Source organism: Drosophila mauritiana, chromosome 2R, assembly GCF_004382145.1.
Source record: "Drosophila mauritiana strain mau12 chromosome 2R, ASM438214v1, whole genome shotgun sequence".
In the NCBI taxonomy this organism is placed as follows: Eukaryota; Metazoa; Arthropoda; class Insecta; order Diptera; family Drosophilidae; genus Drosophila; species Drosophila mauritiana.
In genome coordinates, this window is record NC_046668.1 from 10,779,689 (window position 1) to 10,798,166 (window position 18,478).

Below are 18,478 nucleotides of genomic sequence, written 5' to 3' on the forward strand. Positions count from 1 at the left end.
TGTGAAAATGTTAAAATACTTATATTTAATACGCACCTAATTTCTAGGGAGCAATAAGAGATTGATGCGAAATATTGTTCGTTGTTGCTGATGCGAGGTGCCAGGTGGAGAAACACTATTTTAATTTGCTTAGTATTTTTAGACCCTTATGCAGGGAACGCACCCTCAAGCAGGGTGGCAACGCCAGCCAAAATTCGAGTTTGACGCTTTCAAAAATGACATCCTAAAACATTTGCTGCTTGGAAGAGAAGTGAAAAGGAACTAAAAGTCGGGTAGTATTAGTCTAAGGAAATGTTTACCAAACAGAGCCTGGCCCTCCAGCTGGCGGAGGGGCAGCTGACCAAGCTGACTAGCGAATCGGAGGAGATCCGTATGCGCGCGCTCGACCAGATTGAGACAAGATTCATCAGGTGCCTGCAACTGGGCGAGCCGATACAGTTCAAGCCGGTGCTGCTGCTGAAACAGCTCATCCGCTGGTTCGGGTACACACCACCACTGGTGCCCGACCGTGTGCTGGCCATCATTATGGAACTCCTTCGATCCGAGTACGCCGAGGCGGTGATTCGCAAGATTCCCTACGAGCGCTTCAAGGCCGAGCTGGAGAAGGTTCGTCGCGTGCTACACAAGCAGGAGTCCAAGCGGATCAGCGAATTGCTGGATGATATAAACTTGCTGCTTCTCGAGAAGTACAAAATAGACCGGGTGACGCCAAGCGTCTGCAGCCTTAGTTCTAATGGCATTCCCAGTCAGGAAACTGAATCCGCAGACAGCAGTTCGAATCATATTTACGACAATCTCAAACCGGAGGATTACGAGCCCGCCTGGTCTTATCCGTGCTTGGACGATGTGGCCACCATGAAGAACATGATTGATATGCCACGAAATGGCGTTGATTTGAAGTTGCAGCTCACCGAACTGATCATCCGCATGGGCGACTACCCAATCGAGTACTTTCTGCAGCCACCGTTCGTATTCTTGCATTTGGTTCAGTTGCAAACGAGGAAAGACGGCAGCTTGCTACATGTGAACCGGGCACTAATTGCCTGTCTGCGGCTGCTGCAGCATCGCGTCTTGTTGCGCCGAAACACTCTGAGCTACGCGGCCAGCTTCGAGCCTCCGTCGCGCCCCAAGCAACTGAAGGTGGGGAGCGCCTTGGTAATTCTGCTAGACAATTGCATGGCGCTAATTCGTCCGTTGCTGTTGAGCTGCACAACCGACAACTGGCACATTATGGAGCTGATCGTGGAAATTGTGCGGACCTATGATGTTCTCAGCTCAAAAATTCCTATAGTGAGCATTAAGCTCATCTCGGACGTGGTCAATAGGCTGCTGGCGTACTCTAACAGTGTAGAAGGGAGTAGCATGACCCAGCTGATGGACTCGCTCAGGATTCCCCGCCTGCAATCGCTGATCCTTAACGGCGTGCTGCACGATATGGTGGCCCTAAATATAAACTATGACAAACACATAGATCGGCGTCAAGCCAAAGCACTCATCCAACCCATAATTTTGGACAGCGCTTACGTATCTTGCATACCCGAGCGCATGGAGTCGCTAAACAGTCTTATATCGTCTTTGGATTCTGGACCATCACCTGACGATCAGTTGATCAAGCTGAAGCGGGCCTACAGCGTGGCCCTAAATCAATTACAACCGAACACGGAACTGACTGGGTCGGAGCTAATCAAGAAGCACAGACAGGTGTGCCATGTGATCGTCCAACTGCGCAGCGAGACATTGGTAAAGCAGCTCTTCGAAGCTGTTGTGCAGTGCATTCCATTCTACGCGGGCAATAAAACGCTAAGAAAGGAGGCGGATGAGCTGCTTTACACCCTCATTGATTTGCCTGATATCAAGCTCCGATCGCTTACATATCGTTTAATGATAAAATCCACCGTGGCCCACTTTCATTCCTTTATGAACAAGACAGTCTATATGACGGGCTGCAGCAATGTGGATCTGGTTCGTCAGCATATCTTGGGCGTGCCGCTATCTCCTCTGATGTTACGCAGAATGATAACTCAGAGTTCGGAAGCAAGTACTTCGGAACGCATGCGGCAGTGGTGCCTCGACTACCCTATAATGATTATGAAGCTAAACGCTATGCTAGCTCCGCAGGACTTCAACGTTGTTTTCCCGTTGCTACTCCCCGTGCTGCCTCTGCTGGTCTGCAGATCGGTTACCGACAAGATATTGCACAACGTCATATGGGACATGTTAGAGCCGGACTCCAGCCGTTTGGAACCCGAAATGATGCTGCGCGGGTACGTTTACTTCATGTTCCATCCGAATGGCGAGATTAGGAGCGAAGCCACCACTACAATCGCTTACGTGCTGCAATGTCAGGATCAAACGAAAGATATATATATGTCCACCGCAAGCAACGTACCGGTTGAGCAGATCACCAACGATCTCTGCATTATTCAACCAGCAGTCTGTTATAGAAGCATATTCATCGAATGCTCTGATGAGCGGTTTCAAGGTCAGCGCAGCTTGGACGCCCTGTACCGTTTACTCCAGACCAAGGACATAAAGTCGAATATCCGAAAGTCAACAATGACTCAATTAAATGTCTTGCTTCGAAACTGGAGAGCTTGTGAGGAATTCTCCACAAAGGAGGACGGATATCGACTGATTATGGAGTCGCTGAACTACGCATTGAAAAAGGGAAGCGATACTGATATTCTGTTGCCCACTGTGAGTATCCTGATGAAGCTTCTGTTCCATGACGCTGAGTTTCGATTACAAGTCGCGAACACATTCGGGGTGTACATTTTATTGCTGAGGGCTTTATACTTGTTCCCCCACAAGGCACAGTTGCGCCAGGATGTCAGTATATGCCTGTTCCAAATGCTGTTTCAGGATTGTATCACCTCCACTGAAGACAAACTGGTGCTGAATGCGAATATGGAACCCATGATTCTGCCTGTAAACTATGAAATTGAACTTAAAGTCATACCCACTGCCGCTACGGAAGGAATGGAATTGCAACTAAATCTGGAGGAGACGCATTTCGGGCTAGATAGGGCAAAAGCTGCACAGCATTGGCGACTGTATATGGCCCATCGCGTTTGCCAGGATCCATCCAGCATTACCTTGGAGTCTATGAGCTCTTTGGACATAAGGGAGTCACTTAAGATAAAAATGGCCGATTTGGCATTAATAAGATCCTCCAACTTGAATGAGCAGCTACGTAACCAGTTTATTGCAGCCGAAAATTGCAGCAAACACGAGGATCTGCAAAAAACCGTGTCGGTCATTCAGCTATATCTCGTGGTTCTGCGAAACTCGATAAGTTCCACGGTGGCTGAGAACTTGTGGAAGTTAATAAATAAGTACATCCGCTTGGCGCCGGGCAACGAAGCGGATGAAGAGCTGTACAAGTCCATGCTGGATCTGTGCGTAACATGCATTCGCTTCAGCCAGCAGCAAGCTATGGACGGCCTGAGCTACGCTCTGGAAACGGATCATCATCACAGCTTCCACTTACTCCTGAACGATCGCCAAATTCCTCTGGATAAGCTGTTCCTGATTGGCCAGTGCATGATGCAGCTTCTGTCCAGCGAGCTCAATGATGATACGATGAACTGGTATGGCAAGATCTTTGTGCAGCTAAGTACCTTGGCCAAGACGCACTTTGAATTGCGGCAGCTTCAGCACGTTCGCTGCATGCTTTGCATCATGCGCTTTGTAAGCGAGCGAAATCTGAAATTAAGTAAGCCTCAGTTGATGGTGAGTACAGGATCAACATCATTAAATATTGATTTCTTACCTTGAATTTTTGTCCGCAGAGCTACGCTCAGCATTTTATCCAGTTGTCCAGCAATTTGCGTACCTCAACTCAAACCGGATCCGAGTGGCAGCGGGACTGCCTGTACATTATCTGTCAGCTTCAGCTCCATGTAATATATCTGGAGCCAAAGGCGTCTATCAAGGACTGTATCCCAAACGATGTCGGAGCTTCATATAAGGTCTTGCGCTATTTCCTAACACTTTGCGGGCACGGTGACAGTGAAGTGCGTGCATTGTCCTGGGTATCGTTGGCCAATTGGATAACCATCTGTGCCTCTCAGGTAGCAGAAATTCTGCCTCGCCTGGACTTTCTACCCGGCGGACTGCCTGCTTGCTGTTTAACCACTCTGATGGATACCCACGAAATGATGCTGGTCAGGGAGTTGGCCGGACGAGTATTTATCCTGCTGATGCCGACTATTGGTGCCGAAAGTAGCTTGGAATTGTTGCGGAATCATGACATACTAAAGACCGCCTATAATGCGCTGAAATCAATTCACGACACTCCCTGGATGTTCGAGCAGATAGTTGGTGAGCGGCATTCGTGTGAAGTAATTAGCTGCTATGTTGCCATATGCTCCAAGATGGTGGCCATGAAGCCGGAGTGGTGTGCCACGCTGTGCGGGCACAGCTTTATGACTGGTCTGAGCGATGTGATGAAAACACTCAAGTCGCAGGTGTCCTGTTCGATTCCGCTTGTGGAACTGTGTGCATCACAAATTTGTGGGTTGTACTCGATGTGCTGCGCTTATAACTTTGAGTTCCTTCAGATGACGATTTGTCGAGATTCTGTATTCTTGCAGAATTATTTAACGCTGATCAACGATGTTTTGAGTTTGGAATGTCCCGAGTACATGGTGATTCCGCTATTTAAGATGTTTCACATATTCTGCATGGACACGAATTCGAACTCATTTCTCATCGACCAGATAAAGAATATGGCATCTCTGTTCGTTGATTTCTTCCAGTTTGGATTGCATGTGAGGCTTATTAATACGCCATTACAGCGCATTACTCTGTCAGCATTATCACTGGTGTTCAACAAAGCTCAAGCTGCTGGGTATAATAGAAGCATGCTAAGTGAGTTGGAGCAGTTCGAATTGGCATACAGTGATATGCCTCCTGATAAAGAAGATATTGCTAAAGATGGCAAACAACATTTCGAGTCCAACAAGGAGCAAGCTGTATCGCGATACATAGACATTGACTTCTCGGACTATTTGGATGGTAATAAGCAAACCCCAAACCATGCGATCAAGGCCACTAATGCGGCTATCATAATTTTCCATCGCTTGGATCAGCTCTTTGACTGTTACTATCTACCCAAGACCTCAAACTTTTTGGAACATCCTGTAGTGGGCCACGTGCAGGTTTGTGAAGCACTCGGCGGACTACTTAAGGTATCATCCTGGGCCGTGAAAGCAGCCGGACAAACGAAGCTGCTTGCCAAGGTGGTTCACATTCTGGACGATTTTCTCAATGACGAAAAAATCGGAAACGCCGCCGTCTATGTGAAGCGAGTGGGACCTCACAAGGCGCACAGTATCATAGGCAATCTCTTGGTACTGATTAACATGCTTTCCCAATGGCATAGTTCGCCCACTTCTGATATCATCCAGACCAGTATGGCTACGAGTATCGCCAAAATCCTCATCCGCATTTGGCCTTGGTTATCACACTCGTATCAGTTAAAGAAGGTTACCGTCGAGCTGATTATGTTCCTTACGGAGCACTCATTCGAAATGTGTAAACAGATCTCGCTCCTTCAGTCGGGACATGCCCAATCCCTGCTACACCTAATGGCTCGCGTCGCTGACTTCGAGACCACCAAGAAGGAGATTCCAAACAAAGAGCCATCTCTGAATATGGTGCCCGCACTAAGGGTTATGCTAAATTGCTGTTGCTGCGTCGAGGGTCGACAGAGTTTGTCCAAAATGAATTTGCTGGATATGTTTGACACAATCCTTCCTGCTAACCCAGGCCCATCACATCCCAAAGTGCGACCACCTGTACTGATTGCATGGCTCGGATTCTGGGAGGTATTTTCCCGGTACGACGTAGGAGGCAAGGCTTGCCATCTTCAATCTCTTATAAACACCATTCGGCGTAGTCCTCCATTGAGTCGCAAGCGGATCCTGTGCCTTCGTATACTCCGCAACATGTGCTTCTTCAATGGTAATCGCCCCCGGCTCGTGGAGCTGGCAGACTTTATTAACCTGCTGCGTGATATTTTGGAACAGAAAGTCCAAAAAGCACCCACATCCGAGAAAAACGAGCTGCACTCCTTTGAGGAGCACCGCCTGGCTGTCCTTATGCTGTGGAAACTATTCGGCTTCGGTGCCAAATACAAGGGCATGCTGCGGGGCACCAAGCTGTTCAAACTGCTGATTGCCCTTCGGGTGGAGATGTCGGTGGTCTTCTCGGAAACAGTGAATAAGTACACAGGCGTTCACTACGCAAGTGATCTCGCCCAGTTGCTGGAAAAACTGATGGAGTCGATGCGACAATAATCGCAGACCACGGACTCACACTGATCAAGTACAAATCGATAGGATAGATATAACAGAGTCGTTTTTTTGTATGATGTGTAATTTTTGCAATGGACTTTTGTAATTAGACTGTGTAACGAGATATGTAACTTTTTTTATATAAAAATGTACAACCGTTTAATTTTGTTGTTAGAAGAAGCCTGAAGGCATTTTAAGTTTGCACAATGTTCTTAACTAATGGAAATAAACATCTCAACCCCGTAACTGATTACTTTGTCATTGAACTACCCTAATATGGAGCTTATTGGGCATTTTGTGGTCTCAATAAGATGTGGCACTGAAGAAGCCCAAGACGAGAATGTATGCAGCAACCGCATATGGACATAAAGATAAGATTTTCGATGGAGTGAGGTTGGCAGTAGTAGTGACTGGGTGAACAGAACAAGCGTGCCAAAAACAATGCTTTCAATCTAGTTTAAAGTGAGTATAGAGTATAAAGATAGCAGTTCATAAATCTTGCCATTTAGATACCAAAACCGGCAAAACCAACTGGGAAGCAACTGGAAAGTATCCGTCGCGTTTGTCACATTCTCGTTAGCATCGAACGCTATATGGCGTGCATAAAGCGATTTATCTTTATGGGATTCAAAGTGCGAATCACTGCTGATAATATCCGTCCACCTTCAACTTTCGGTGCCCCAAGTCAATGGCACTTTCAGTTCAGTCCCGACTGGCCAAAGGAACTGTTCGACTTCCGCGACCGATCAGAAACTACAATTTGTCGACATGAAGTCGAGGGAGAAAAATGTGAATTTTGATTTAAGAAATCAATTTGTGGTAATTAACCCATTAATCGACTTTACAGGGGTCTGCGGCTGGTAACTCGGACGTGGCACTGGTCAATGTTTTATCGCAGCAAAAGCTGAGGAGGCACAGATTACCCTGGTACTACGCACCATCCTTTCTCCTCCTATGGGTGGCTCTATTCTACGCAGTGGTGTATCCTTTGTACCATCGCCTGCCGGATAGCGTCCTTATATCGCATGAATCGAGTAAACCTGGACAATTTGTGGCGGAGAGAGCGCAGAGGCTGCTCTACAAATACGACAGGATCGGACCCAAAGTGGTGGGCAGTGTGGCGAATGAGGTGACAACGGTGGCCTTTCTCGAGGAGGAGGTGGAGAACATCCGGGCGGCAATGCGCAGTGATCTCTACGAGCTGGAGCTGGATGTCCAACATCCCTCGGGCGCCTACATGCATTGGCAGATGGTGAACATGTACCAGGGCGTCACCAATGTGGTTGTTAAGATAAGTAGCCGGAGCTCCAATAGTTCATCCTACCTGCTGGTCAACAGTCACTTCGATTCCAAGCCCAGCAGCCCTGGTGGGTTACAACACATCCTGCTCTTTTTATAAGGGAAATAATAATACCTGCTTCTAGGTTCCGGCGACGATGGCACCATGGTTGTCGTCATGCTGGAAGTCCTTCGCCAGGTGGCCATATCGGACACCCCGTTCGAGCATCCCATTGTGTTTCTGTTCAACGGAGCTGAGGAAAATCCTTTGGAGGCATCGCACGGCTTTATCACCCAACATAAATGGGCGGAAAACTGCAAGTGAGTGGGTTGTGTTTGGAATTTGGCAGTTACAACTTGAAGGATAATTCTGCAGGGCTCTAATAAATCTGGAAGTGGCAGGCAGCGGAGGTCGTGACCTGTTGTTCCAGAGTGGACCGAACAATCCCTGGCTGATCAAGGTATTTACCATATGCAACCATGACTAATTGCTGGGAAAACTTTTTGCCATGCTCACGGTTATCAGCCGTTTATACATATACATTCAAAATCATATTTGTTTATCGAATTTCGAGTGGTTATTGGCGGCAATCGCTGATGGCGGGATGAAATTGCCTTTGAAGAAAGCGGCATTTATTGATAATCGGATATTTATTTCATTTACTACCCGTAGTACTATTACCAGAATGCTAAACATCCGTTTGCCACCACAATGGCCGAGGAAATATTTCAGTCTGGCATTTTGCCATCCGATACGGATTTCCGTATCTTTCGCGACTACGGACAACTGCCGGGTGAGTTGGTCACGCGAATGCTTCACTCGCTTGTGTACTGAACACGTTTTTCCCAAAGGCCTTGACATGGCGCAAATCAGCAATGGCTATGTATACCATACCGTTTTTGATAATGTTCAGGCGGTGCCCATTGATTCCCTACAAAGTTCTGGAGAAAATGCCTTATCTTTGGTTCGTGCTTTTGCCGATGCCCCCGAAATGCGGAATCCAGAGGTGAGTCATTAGTGGTTTTGGGGAAACCCAACTCATTATTCATTGTGATTTTAATTTGACAGGATCACAGCGAAGGACACGCTGTGTTCTTTGACTATCTGGGCCTATTCTTTGTGTACTACACGGAAACCACTGGCATAGTCCTTAACTGCTGCATCGCCGTTGCCAGTTTGGTTCTGGTGGTCTGCTCCCTTTTGAGGATGGGTCGCGAATCGGATGTCTCCATGGGCCGAGTGTCCATATGGTTCGCCATAATCCTGGGCCTTCATGTGCTGGGAATGATCCTCAGTCTCGGGCTGCCGCTGCTGATGGCAGTTTTGTTCGATGCCGGAGACCGTTCCATGACGTACTTCAGCAACAATTGGCTGGTCATTGGGCTGTTCATCGTTCCAGCAATTATTGGCCAGATTCTGCCCTTGACTCTATACTACACACTAAAACCGAATGTGAGTGGCCTGCACTTTCAATATTCTATATATGTTAACTTTAGGACTTGCTTTGCAGGACGAAATCAGTCACCCCAATCACATACACATGAGCCTCCATGCGCACTGCGTGCTGCTGTCCTTGATAGCCATTATCCTCACTGCTATAAGTCTAAGGACTCCGTATCTGTGCATGATGTCCTTGCTGTTTTATGGAGGAGCTCTGTTGATTAACCTACTCAGTACTCTACACGATCGAGGTAACTCATGGCAATTCGAATCCCCCACTTAGATTGGTAACTTGGATATATTTGCAGGATACTATTGGGTGCTGTTGGTGCAAGTCCTGCAACTAGTGCCCTTCCTGTACTTCTGCTACCTGTTCTACACTTTTCTCCTGGTCTTCTTTCCCATGCTGGGACGTTTTGGACACGGCACCAATCCTGATCTACTGATCGCCCTGATCTGCGCGGTTGGAACTTTCTTTGCACTGGGATTTGTGGTAAGAAATGAGGCATAAGCTGAAAATACATCTAATTCACGGTGGTTACCCAGGCTCCTCTGATAAACATATTCCGCTGGCCCAAATTGGCACTGCTCGGATTGGGAGTGGTCACGTTTATATTCAGCATGATAGCGGTTTCCGAGGTGGGCTTTCCATATCGGGCCAAGACCAGCGTGATGAGAATTCACTTCCTGGTACGTATGCTTCATTGAAAACTAGGTGCATTCCCCATAAAATACTTGTAATCCTTCAGCACGTTCGGCGCATTTTCTATGAGTACGATGGCTCCGTGAGTCTCAGTGATTCCGGCTACTACTTCGACTTCCAGGATCGTCGTCTCTATTATCCACTGGAGAACACCTCTGTCAATCTAACTGGCTTGGCTAGCACCTCTTCCGAGTGCGATAAGTACCTGATGTGCGGAGTTCCCTGCTTCAATCACCGTTGGTGTAAGACCCGCACCAAGAGCCATTGGTTGCCTCGGGAGCAGGAGGTGACCATTCCAGGAGCGACTTCCCTAAAGCTTCTCAACAAATCAGTTTTGGACTCCGAAAAGGTGGCTAGGTTTGAGTTCGAGATCTCGGGGCCACCGCACATGAGCCTGTATATTCAACCTCTGGATGGGGTTGAAGTGGAGGATTGGTCGTTCATTCGGAACATGCTGGATGAACCCGACACCTACTCACCGCCATATCAAATATTCTTCGCCTACGGCTCGGATAATTCCCCCTTAAAGTTTCATATTGATTTTGCAGTAAGTTTAGGAACTTTCTATATACCTTAAAGTTGCTACAATAACGCTCTTCTTCATAGAAATCCTCCGGTGACTTTAGCACTCCAACTTTCCAGCTAGGATTCGCTGCCAGTTTTGTAAGCTACGATTATGATCGAGATGCTGCCGGCCTGAAGTTCATATCCGATTTTCCCGACTTCGCTCACGTTATGGAATGGCCTACGTTGTATGAACGTTATATATTCTAAGTTGCTGGAACAATGGCACATCTCGCTACCTTTTGTTATTAAGAACTATGTTAAGAGCCTCTGTTAGCTTAAGAACGTACATTTAAGTATTATAATTAAACGCAATGTTTTGAGTAATGGAATTTCCCCTGTTACCATACAGACTTCGTAATCAAACGCTAACGTTTAGTCGCGTGTGTAGATTGTGCGATTATTTCTGGTGGCGTTGATCCAAATCAACAAGCAAACTTCTAACTATGGGTAATCTAAACATCTAAATCATAGAATGATTGGTTTTCCATGCATTTTGTTGTTGGCTTCCTATCACGCCGCTCTGTGGGCTATCTTAAAGAACTGAAGAGTATAACAATCGAGTGGACTAGAAGCATTCAGTAGCGAGACTGCTGGGCATCGACACAGTTCTCTTTTCCCGCGGAATCGAGCTGGAAATATGGAAGTGCTGGCTGACGGCGATAAAGCGAGTACATATAAGTAAACATTTTCCAATGTAAATTTATCACACATTTTCTCAACCAGGAAGGCTTTTCGGACACCGTTCTGTACCATGTCTTGTCGAAGGAAAAGCAGTTGAAGCGAAGGCTTCCCTGGTACTATGCACCCTCCTTTCTGCTTCTGTGGGTGGCGCTATTCTTCGCCATCGTACTTCCGCTCTTCTACCGGCTGCCAGATCGAGTAACCATGGCCCACGAGCCACTTAAGCCCGGCCAATTTGTGGCCGAGAGAGCGCAGAAGATACTCTACGAACTGGATCGTATCGGACCCAAAGTGGTTGGGAGCACAGCGAACGAGGTGACGACGGTTGCATTTCTCTTAAACGAGGTGGAAAAGATTAGGAGCGAAATGCGCGGAGACCTCTTTCACTTGGAGGTGGACGTCCAGCAGCCGACGGGTTCCTATGTGGTGGGAACCATGACCAGCATTTATCAGGGCATTCAGAATGTCGTCGTCAAGTTGAGCCCTGCGAATTCGAATAGCTCATCCTATCTGCTAATCAACAGTCACTTCGACACGAAGCCAGGAAGTCCAGGTGGGTTAACTCAACTAATCTTCGAATATATGATCTTCTAATTAGTATTTATTTGCAGGTGCTGGAGATGATGGCACCATGGTTGTAGTTATGTTGGAGGTTCTGCGTCAAATGTCCATTTCCGAGAGCGGGTTTATGCATCCAATAGTCTTTTTGTTCAATGGCGCAGAGGAGAATCCTCTACAGGCGTCCCATGGCTTCATCACCCAGCATAAGTGGGCACCGAATTGCAAGTAAGTTTAAGATCAGAGATCAAAGAACTTTCTTAACTGTTACCCAAAGGGCAGTTATCAATTTGGAAGTTGGTGGCAACGGCGGTCGAGATATCCTATTCCAGAGTGGTCCAAATAATCCCTGGCTAGTGAAGGTACTAAATAGATATCAACATATAATTGGCAGTAATATTTGGTTTATTTTAGTATTATAAACAGCACTCGAAACATCCGTTTGCCTCTACATTGGCTGAAGAGATCTTTCAGTTCGGAATACTGCCCTCTGATACAGATTTCCGAATATTTCGAGACTACGGAAACATTCCCGGTAATCCATTTGGCATCTACTAAGAAGTTCATATCCTAATTAATTACTCTTAAAGGACTTGATATAGCGCAGTTTAGCAACGGATACGTTTATCATACGGCTTTCGATAGCTTCGACGTTGTTCCAGGACGTGCTGTTCAGAACACTGGAGAAAACATTCTATCTCTCGTTCGAGCTTTATCCAATGCCAGTGAATTATATAACACAAAGGTAAAATATATTTAATGAAATATTTAAAACTACTTAAATAAATATTACAGGAGCACAGTACAGGACATGCTGTCTTCTTCGATTTCCTGGGACTCTTCTTTGTGACCTATACGGAGAAGACTGGCCTAATCCTAAACTATTGCTTTGCTGTGGCAAGTGTTCTTCTCGTTGGCTGTTCCTTGTGGAAGATGTCCTGTGTGTCGGAGGTTTCAGCAGGAAGGATTTCGATTCTGTTTGCCAGTCATTTGGGATTGCATCTGGCAGGCTGTCTTCTGTGCATTGGTTTACCCTTATTAATGTCGGTTTTATACGATGTCAGCGATCGAACAATGACTTATTATAGTAACAACTGGTTGGTGATTGGTCTTTATATATGTCCGGCGATCATTGGATTGGTGCTGCCCTCCTCAATTTACCACTCCTTCAAGTCAGATGTAAGTGGAAGTGTCGTATATCCTAAAGATCCTTAAAAGATGGAGTATATAATATCTTATTAAACTTAGGATAAAATAAGCCATCCGTACCAGATGTACGTGGGTTTACATGCCCATTGCGTTGTCCTATCTCTACTGACCATTGCTTTGACTGCCATTGGTCTGCGGATTCCTTACATGTGTATGATTTCTTTGTTTCTTTACATCGTCTCTCTATTAATTAATTTATTAACAACCCTGCATGATCGCGGTAAGTAGAATATGTTATTTTGATGTAGCACCACATATCTAATTTTATTATAATTCATATAGGATACTACTGGGTATTAACCGTGCAGATCAGTCAGCTGTTTCAATACGTGTACTTTTGCTACCTTTTCTACATATTTCTGGTGATATTCTTTCCGGCGATGGGTCGAAATCGGGACTCTGCTAATCCCGACATGTTGATTGCCCTGATCTGCGCTGTGGGCACTTTCTTCGCCCTGGGCTTTGTGGTAATATTAGGCTGGATCTTACAAATATCAGTTGATTAATCATACTTAGTAGGTGCCCCTGATAAACATGTTCCGATGGTCACCCTATTTATTGATTTGCCTTGGCGCGGTGACCTTTATATTCAGCATGATCTCGATTACGGAGGTGGGTTTCCCCTATCGACCCAAAACCAGTGTGATGCGTGTAAATTTTCTGGTAAGTATGTTTAGCTCATTTGTAATATATTATTTTACTTAACTTATTCAAAGCAAACACGTCGAATGTTCTACGAATACGATGGTAACCTTAGCGTCAACGATTCGGGCTACTACTTTGACTACCAGGACAGACGAGCTCTCCGTCCGCTCAAGGATTACGCCGTAAACCTGACCGGACTAACATCAGTAGATGGATACTGCGATCGGTACGTTATGTGTGGATTACCTTGCTTTTGGAGCAGCTGGTGTAGGGGGATCTCCAGTGCTGCTTGGCTACCTCGCGAAGAAGAGGTGGCTGTGCCCGGAAATCTGGAACTGAACCTTCTCAATAAAACACTCTCGAAATCGGGAAATTCGGCGAGATTCGAGTTTGAACTGGCTGGTCCACCGCACATGGGCCTGTATATACGACCACTGGATGGAGTAGCTGTGGAGGATTGGTCCTTTATACGGACAATGCTGGACAAGCCAGATAAATACTCACCGCCCTATCAAATATACTTCTCTTACGGCGTGGATAGCTCCCCTTTCAAATTCCACATCGACTTCGTGGTGAGTTGCAGTTAAGAAGATTATGAAAAGTATATACCGATTATCTAACTTTCAGAAATCCGATGGACAATTGGATGGACCGATTTTCGAACTGGGCGTTGTTGGACATTACGTAAGCCAGGATTTCGAGAGGGATGAGACTACCATTCGGTTCATAGGTGATTTGCCGGACTTTGTTTACACCATGGAATGGCCATCTCTGTTTATGCGCTACATCTTCTAGGAACCACTTCCTGTGGATCATTCAGTTTGCATCCATTATATTCGCGGGAATTCGAAGTGCTTTGATAGTGCACTCGATAAGCCAGCGGCTGATAGAAGAATAAATATTAATCTCTGAAACCCCATCAAGCGTCACCTTAATCTGCCAGACATCGGTGAATGAATAAGCTTTAATTTGCAGCTGCCCCTCGCGTGCGTCGGAATCGCCACTTATGTATATTTATATTAAGTCGTAAACCCGTCCAATTTAGATACCATGGCCATGGCCATGGTTCACTTCAGTTCTGTCCCATCCGCCCTGGTGCGCCTTAAGACAAAACAGTTTCCCCCCGGGTATCAGGGTACCGGGGTATCAAGCGGCACACGGCTTTATCTTTATGGTCTCTAGTACGGCGGAAGGCTTCGAGTCGATATGCTCGGGGTGCAGACGTTCAGTTATGCGTTGATCGGGCATCGGAAGGGTTTGACTTGGCTCCCGCTATCCCACAATCTTACCATGGATGAAAAGACTGATAAAGTGAGTTTTGATTTAGTCGAATAATGTGGGGTAAGGGATTAACAGTGCTTGCGTACTTATCAGGGGAATCCCATCGACACCGAACTAGTCGAATCCCTTTCGCTGCGAAAAGGATACGTCCGCCGGCCGCGTTTGTCCTGGTACTATGCACCCTCCTTCCTGCTCCTCTGGCTGGCGCTCTTTTACGCCATCGTGATCCCGCTCTACTACAGACTTCCGGACAGGCTGACCATATCCGAGGAGGCACACAGGCCAGGAGAATTCGTGGCAGAGCGGGCACAGCAATATCTGTACACATACGACCGCATTGGACCCAAAGTAACTGGCAGCTATGCAAACGAGGTGACCACGGTTGAGTTCCTGGTAGACGAAACGGAAAAGATTCGTGCAGAGATGCGTAGTGACCTCTACGACCTCGAATTGGACGTTCAGTCACCAACGGGTGGATACGTTTTCAACGACATGGTTAACATGTACCAGGGTATTCACAATGTGATCGTCAAACTGAGTTCCAAGAGCTCCCAAAGTGAATCCTACCTGTTGCTCAACAGCCATTTCGACTCAAAGCCAGGAAGCCCAGGTGAGTTATATCCTTTTGCCAATTTGAAGTCCAGGTTCTGATCGAGGTCCTTAGGCTCTGGTGATGATGGCACAATGGTTGTGGTCATGATGGAGGTCCTTCGCCAAATGTCGATATCGCCGATTCCCTTCGAGCATCCAATTGTCTTCCTGTTCAACGGAGCTGAGGAGAATCCTCTCCAGGCTTCCCATGGTTTTATTACGCAACACAAGTGGGCGGAAAAGTGCAAGTGAGTCGAAAAAGCGGAGTTTTTGATCTTTTTGTTTTCAACCATAATTTAATTTAGGGCCTTTATCAACCTCGAAGTGGGCGGTAGCGGAGGACGTGACTTGTTATTCCAGAGCGGTCCGAATAATCCTTGGCTAATGAAGGTGAGTGCTATAATTTCTTAGGAAAAAGTAGCTTATGGCTACCCCATATACCCTATACACTTTATGGTCGAATTTATGGTCATTTATTTTACGGCCGATATATACTAAACCGACATTTTATAGTACTACAGGGAACACGCGAAGCACCCGTTCGCAACCACAATGGCGGAGGAGATCTTTCAGAGTGGGGTTTTGCCCTCTGATTCAGACTTTCGAATTTTCCGAGATTATGGTAACATAGCTGGTGAGTAGATGAGTCACACATTCCGTATGGTGGCATTGATAACCATGTGGCATTTCGAAGGTCTGGACATTGCCCAAATCGAGAACGGGTATGTTTACCACACAGCCTTTGATACTTATGAGAATGTTCCTGGTCGATCCATCCAGAACTCTGGAAACAATGTCCTTGCTCTGGTGCGTGCCTACAGCAATGCCAGTGAGTTGTATAACACCGAGGTGAGTCCATCCATTTAATAATACGCAAATAGTAGTCTTATGTAAGGATTTTGTAGAGTGATGATAGCCATGCCGTCTTCTTTGACTTCCTCGGACTCTTCTTCGTTTACTACACGGAGACCACGGGCATTGTTGTAAACTGTGTGATTGGAGTGCTAAGTCTGGTTTTGGTTGGCTGCTCCCTCTGGAGAATGTCCCGTCAGTCGGAGGAGGCGTCTCTTCCTCAGATTTCGATTTGGTTTCTCAGCATATTGGGACTGCACGTGGTGGGCTTTCTACTGTGCATTTGCCTGCCTCTTCTGATGGCGGTTCTATTCGATGCTGGAGATCGATCTCTGACCTACTTCACCAGCAATTGGTTGGTGTTTGGCCTCTACGTGTGTCCCGCCATCATCGGGCTAGTACTTCCATTGACCCTTTACTATACCCTGCTGCCCAGTGTAAGTACTTTTCTATTGGTAATCATTCATCAAACCTGGTATAACTTTTGATTCATTTGCAGGAAAAACTTAGCCACGCTTACCAGCTGCAGCTCAGTTTGCACGCTCACCTGGTTGTCCAGGCCCTGCTGGCCCTCATCCTGACCGCCATGGGTCTGCGTTCCCAGTACCTGTGCCTCATTTCCATGATCTTCTATGGAGGGGCTCTCCTGATTAACCTAGTAAGCACGCTGCACGATCGTGGTAAGTTATAGTATAGCGATTAATCTAAGTGATTTTGTGACTTTGATTTATAATCCAGGCTACTATTGGGTGCCGATTGTGATGTTTCTGCAAGTGCTACCGTTCTCGTACTTCTGCTACTTGTTCTACATGTTCCTCGTGATCTTCATTCCGGTGCTGGGCAGGAATGGCTATAGTACAAATCCAGACCTTATCGTTGGTCTACTGTGCGGCGTTTGCGTCTTCTTTGCTCTTGGATTTGCGGTTAGTTTCGGCTAAGATATTTAGTTTTTTATCAGAACTTATAACTTTAATCTCACAGGCTCAACTGATTAATATGTTCCGGTGGCCAAAGCTCATACTTCTCGGATTGGGAGTAATGACCTTTATCTTTAGCATGATAGCTGTCTCAGAAGTGGGATTCCCCTACCGAGCCAAGACGAATGTGATGCGAGCCAACTGCTTGGTAGGTTATCATTCCATAACGATTGGTCCATATCTTATGGATTATCATTTACAGCACACTCGTCGCATTTTCTACGAGCACGATGGTTCAGTGAGTCGCAGTGATTCCGGTTACTACTTCAACTACCAGGATAGGCGGGCATTCGCCCCACTCGAGGACTCTGCACTTGACCTGACCGGATTGGAGCCGGTGGCCAATCACTGTGATGATTACGTGATGTGCGGCATTCCGTGCTTCTACTACAGCTGGTGCAAGTGGCGCCAGTGGGATGGATGGCTGCCCCGAGAATCGGAGGTGATTTTACCCGGTGAACTTACCCTGGACTTCCTGGGATATACGGTGCTGGAGTCCGGAACAGTCGCTCGTTACGAATTCGACTTGGCCGGTCCGCCCCACATGAATTTGTTTATCCAGCCGGTGGGATCCGCCAAAGTTGACAACTGGTCATTTGTCAGGAAAATGCTGGACGAACCGGAGGAGTTCCAGCCGCCGTACCAGATCTTCCACTCGTATGGAACCGATAATACCTCTTTGAAGTTCTTCATTGATATGGAGAAACCTGATGGTATTTTCGAGACTCCCACTTTGGAACTCGCAGCTGTGGGACACTGGGTCAGCTTCGAGTACGAAAGGGATGCAGAGGCTAAAGATTTTGTGGCCGCCTTTCCCGACTTTGTCCACGTCATGGAATGGCCATCTATATTTAAGCGATATATTTTTTAGGCATTACATAGCAGTAGGTTTCCATTTACAATTGTACAACATACTCCATCCATCGCCTCCCAAAGGGAACCATTAGATGAAAATTGTTGAATATTTCGGATAAGAGAATGTTATGTTCTATTAATGAGTTTGAGAATCCCATAATCGCAGAGAATCCCATAATCGCAGAGAATCCCATAAACGCAAAGAATCCCATAAACGCAGAGAATCCCATAAATGTAAAAAAATGTATTTAACTTTAAGCGGTTATAAGTTTTCCTAACTGAAGTCTTAAAACATTTCTGACCCTATTATATTGCGGAAAAATAGTAAGCTTTAAATTTTGTAGACCACATGTATTAAAATGCCATTGACCATATGATAATAAACCCTTATCCATTACTCTCCGCATGTGCTGATAAAAATACATAGAAACGTAAAGTTGGTAATATATTTGGTGATAAGGTAATATGTTTCGCCTTTGCACAATTTTATCTTTATAGCCCATATATCTTGGGAGGCTTTAATGCATTGCCTTTGCGGACC

General features: G+C 46.2%; 4 protein-coding genes across 6 annotated transcripts; all 4 read left to right on the forward strand.

The window, feature by feature from the left end:
- The first annotated feature begins 291 nt into the window (after positions 1-291).
- On the forward strand, positions 292-6,538 carry LOC117136067. The gene is made up of 2 exons (XM_033296716.1): positions 292-3,732; positions 3,792-6,538. Exons 1-2 carry the CDS (start codon positions 292-294, stop codon positions 6,300-6,302), a joined length of 5,952 nt encoding a protein of 1,983 aa, XP_033152607.1. The 3' UTR covers positions 6,303-6,538.
- A 529-nt stretch (positions 6,539-7,067) lies between these two features.
- On the forward strand, positions 7,068-10,617 carry LOC117136387 (endoplasmic reticulum metallopeptidase 1). Its single transcript, XM_033297279.1, has 12 exons — positions 7,068-7,088; positions 7,147-7,666; positions 7,724-7,898; positions 7,954-8,038; positions 8,251-8,371; positions 8,430-8,584; positions 8,647-9,030; positions 9,089-9,269; positions 9,327-9,511; positions 9,565-9,708; positions 9,768-10,268; positions 10,328-10,617. The coding sequence occupies exons 1-12, from the start codon at positions 7,068-7,070 to the stop codon at positions 10,493-10,495; spliced, it is 2,640 nt and encodes an 879-aa protein (XP_033153170.1). The 3' UTR covers positions 10,496-10,617.
- Positions 10,618-10,889: 272 nt separating this feature from the next.
- Positions 10,890-14,300, forward strand: LOC117136474 (endoplasmic reticulum metallopeptidase 1). 3 transcript variants are annotated; one of them, XM_033297405.1, is made up of 12 exons: positions 10,890-10,952; positions 11,012-11,522; positions 11,581-11,755; positions 11,805-11,889; positions 11,942-12,062; positions 12,118-12,272; positions 12,323-12,706; positions 12,776-12,956; positions 13,019-13,203; positions 13,256-13,399; positions 13,453-13,953; positions 14,009-14,300. In XM_033297405.1, the coding sequence occupies exons 1-12, from the start codon at positions 10,926-10,928 to the stop codon at positions 14,174-14,176; spliced, it is 2,637 nt and encodes an 878-aa protein (XP_033153296.1). In that variant the 5' UTR covers positions 10,890-10,925; the 3' UTR covers positions 14,177-14,300. The 3 variants fall into 3 exon arrangements, with proteins under 3 accessions (XP_033153296.1, XP_033153297.1, XP_033153299.1); XM_033297406.1 differs by having other exon boundaries at positions 13,453-13,950; XM_033297408.1 differs by lacking the exon at positions 14,009-14,300 and having other exon boundaries at positions 13,494-13,603.
- Positions 14,301-14,613: 313 nt separating this feature from the next.
- Positions 14,614-18,342, forward strand: LOC117136403 (endoplasmic reticulum metallopeptidase 1). The gene is made up of 11 exons (XM_033297299.1): positions 14,614-14,692; positions 14,756-15,272; positions 15,327-15,501; positions 15,559-15,643; positions 15,767-15,887; positions 15,948-16,102; positions 16,159-16,542; positions 16,605-16,785; positions 16,844-17,028; positions 17,087-17,230; positions 17,285-18,342. The coding sequence occupies exons 1-11, from the start codon at positions 14,672-14,674 to the stop codon at positions 17,951-17,953; spliced, it is 2,637 nt and encodes an 878-aa protein (XP_033153190.1). The 5' UTR covers positions 14,614-14,671; the 3' UTR covers positions 17,954-18,342.
- The last annotated feature ends 136 nt before the right edge of the window (positions 18,343-18,478 follow it).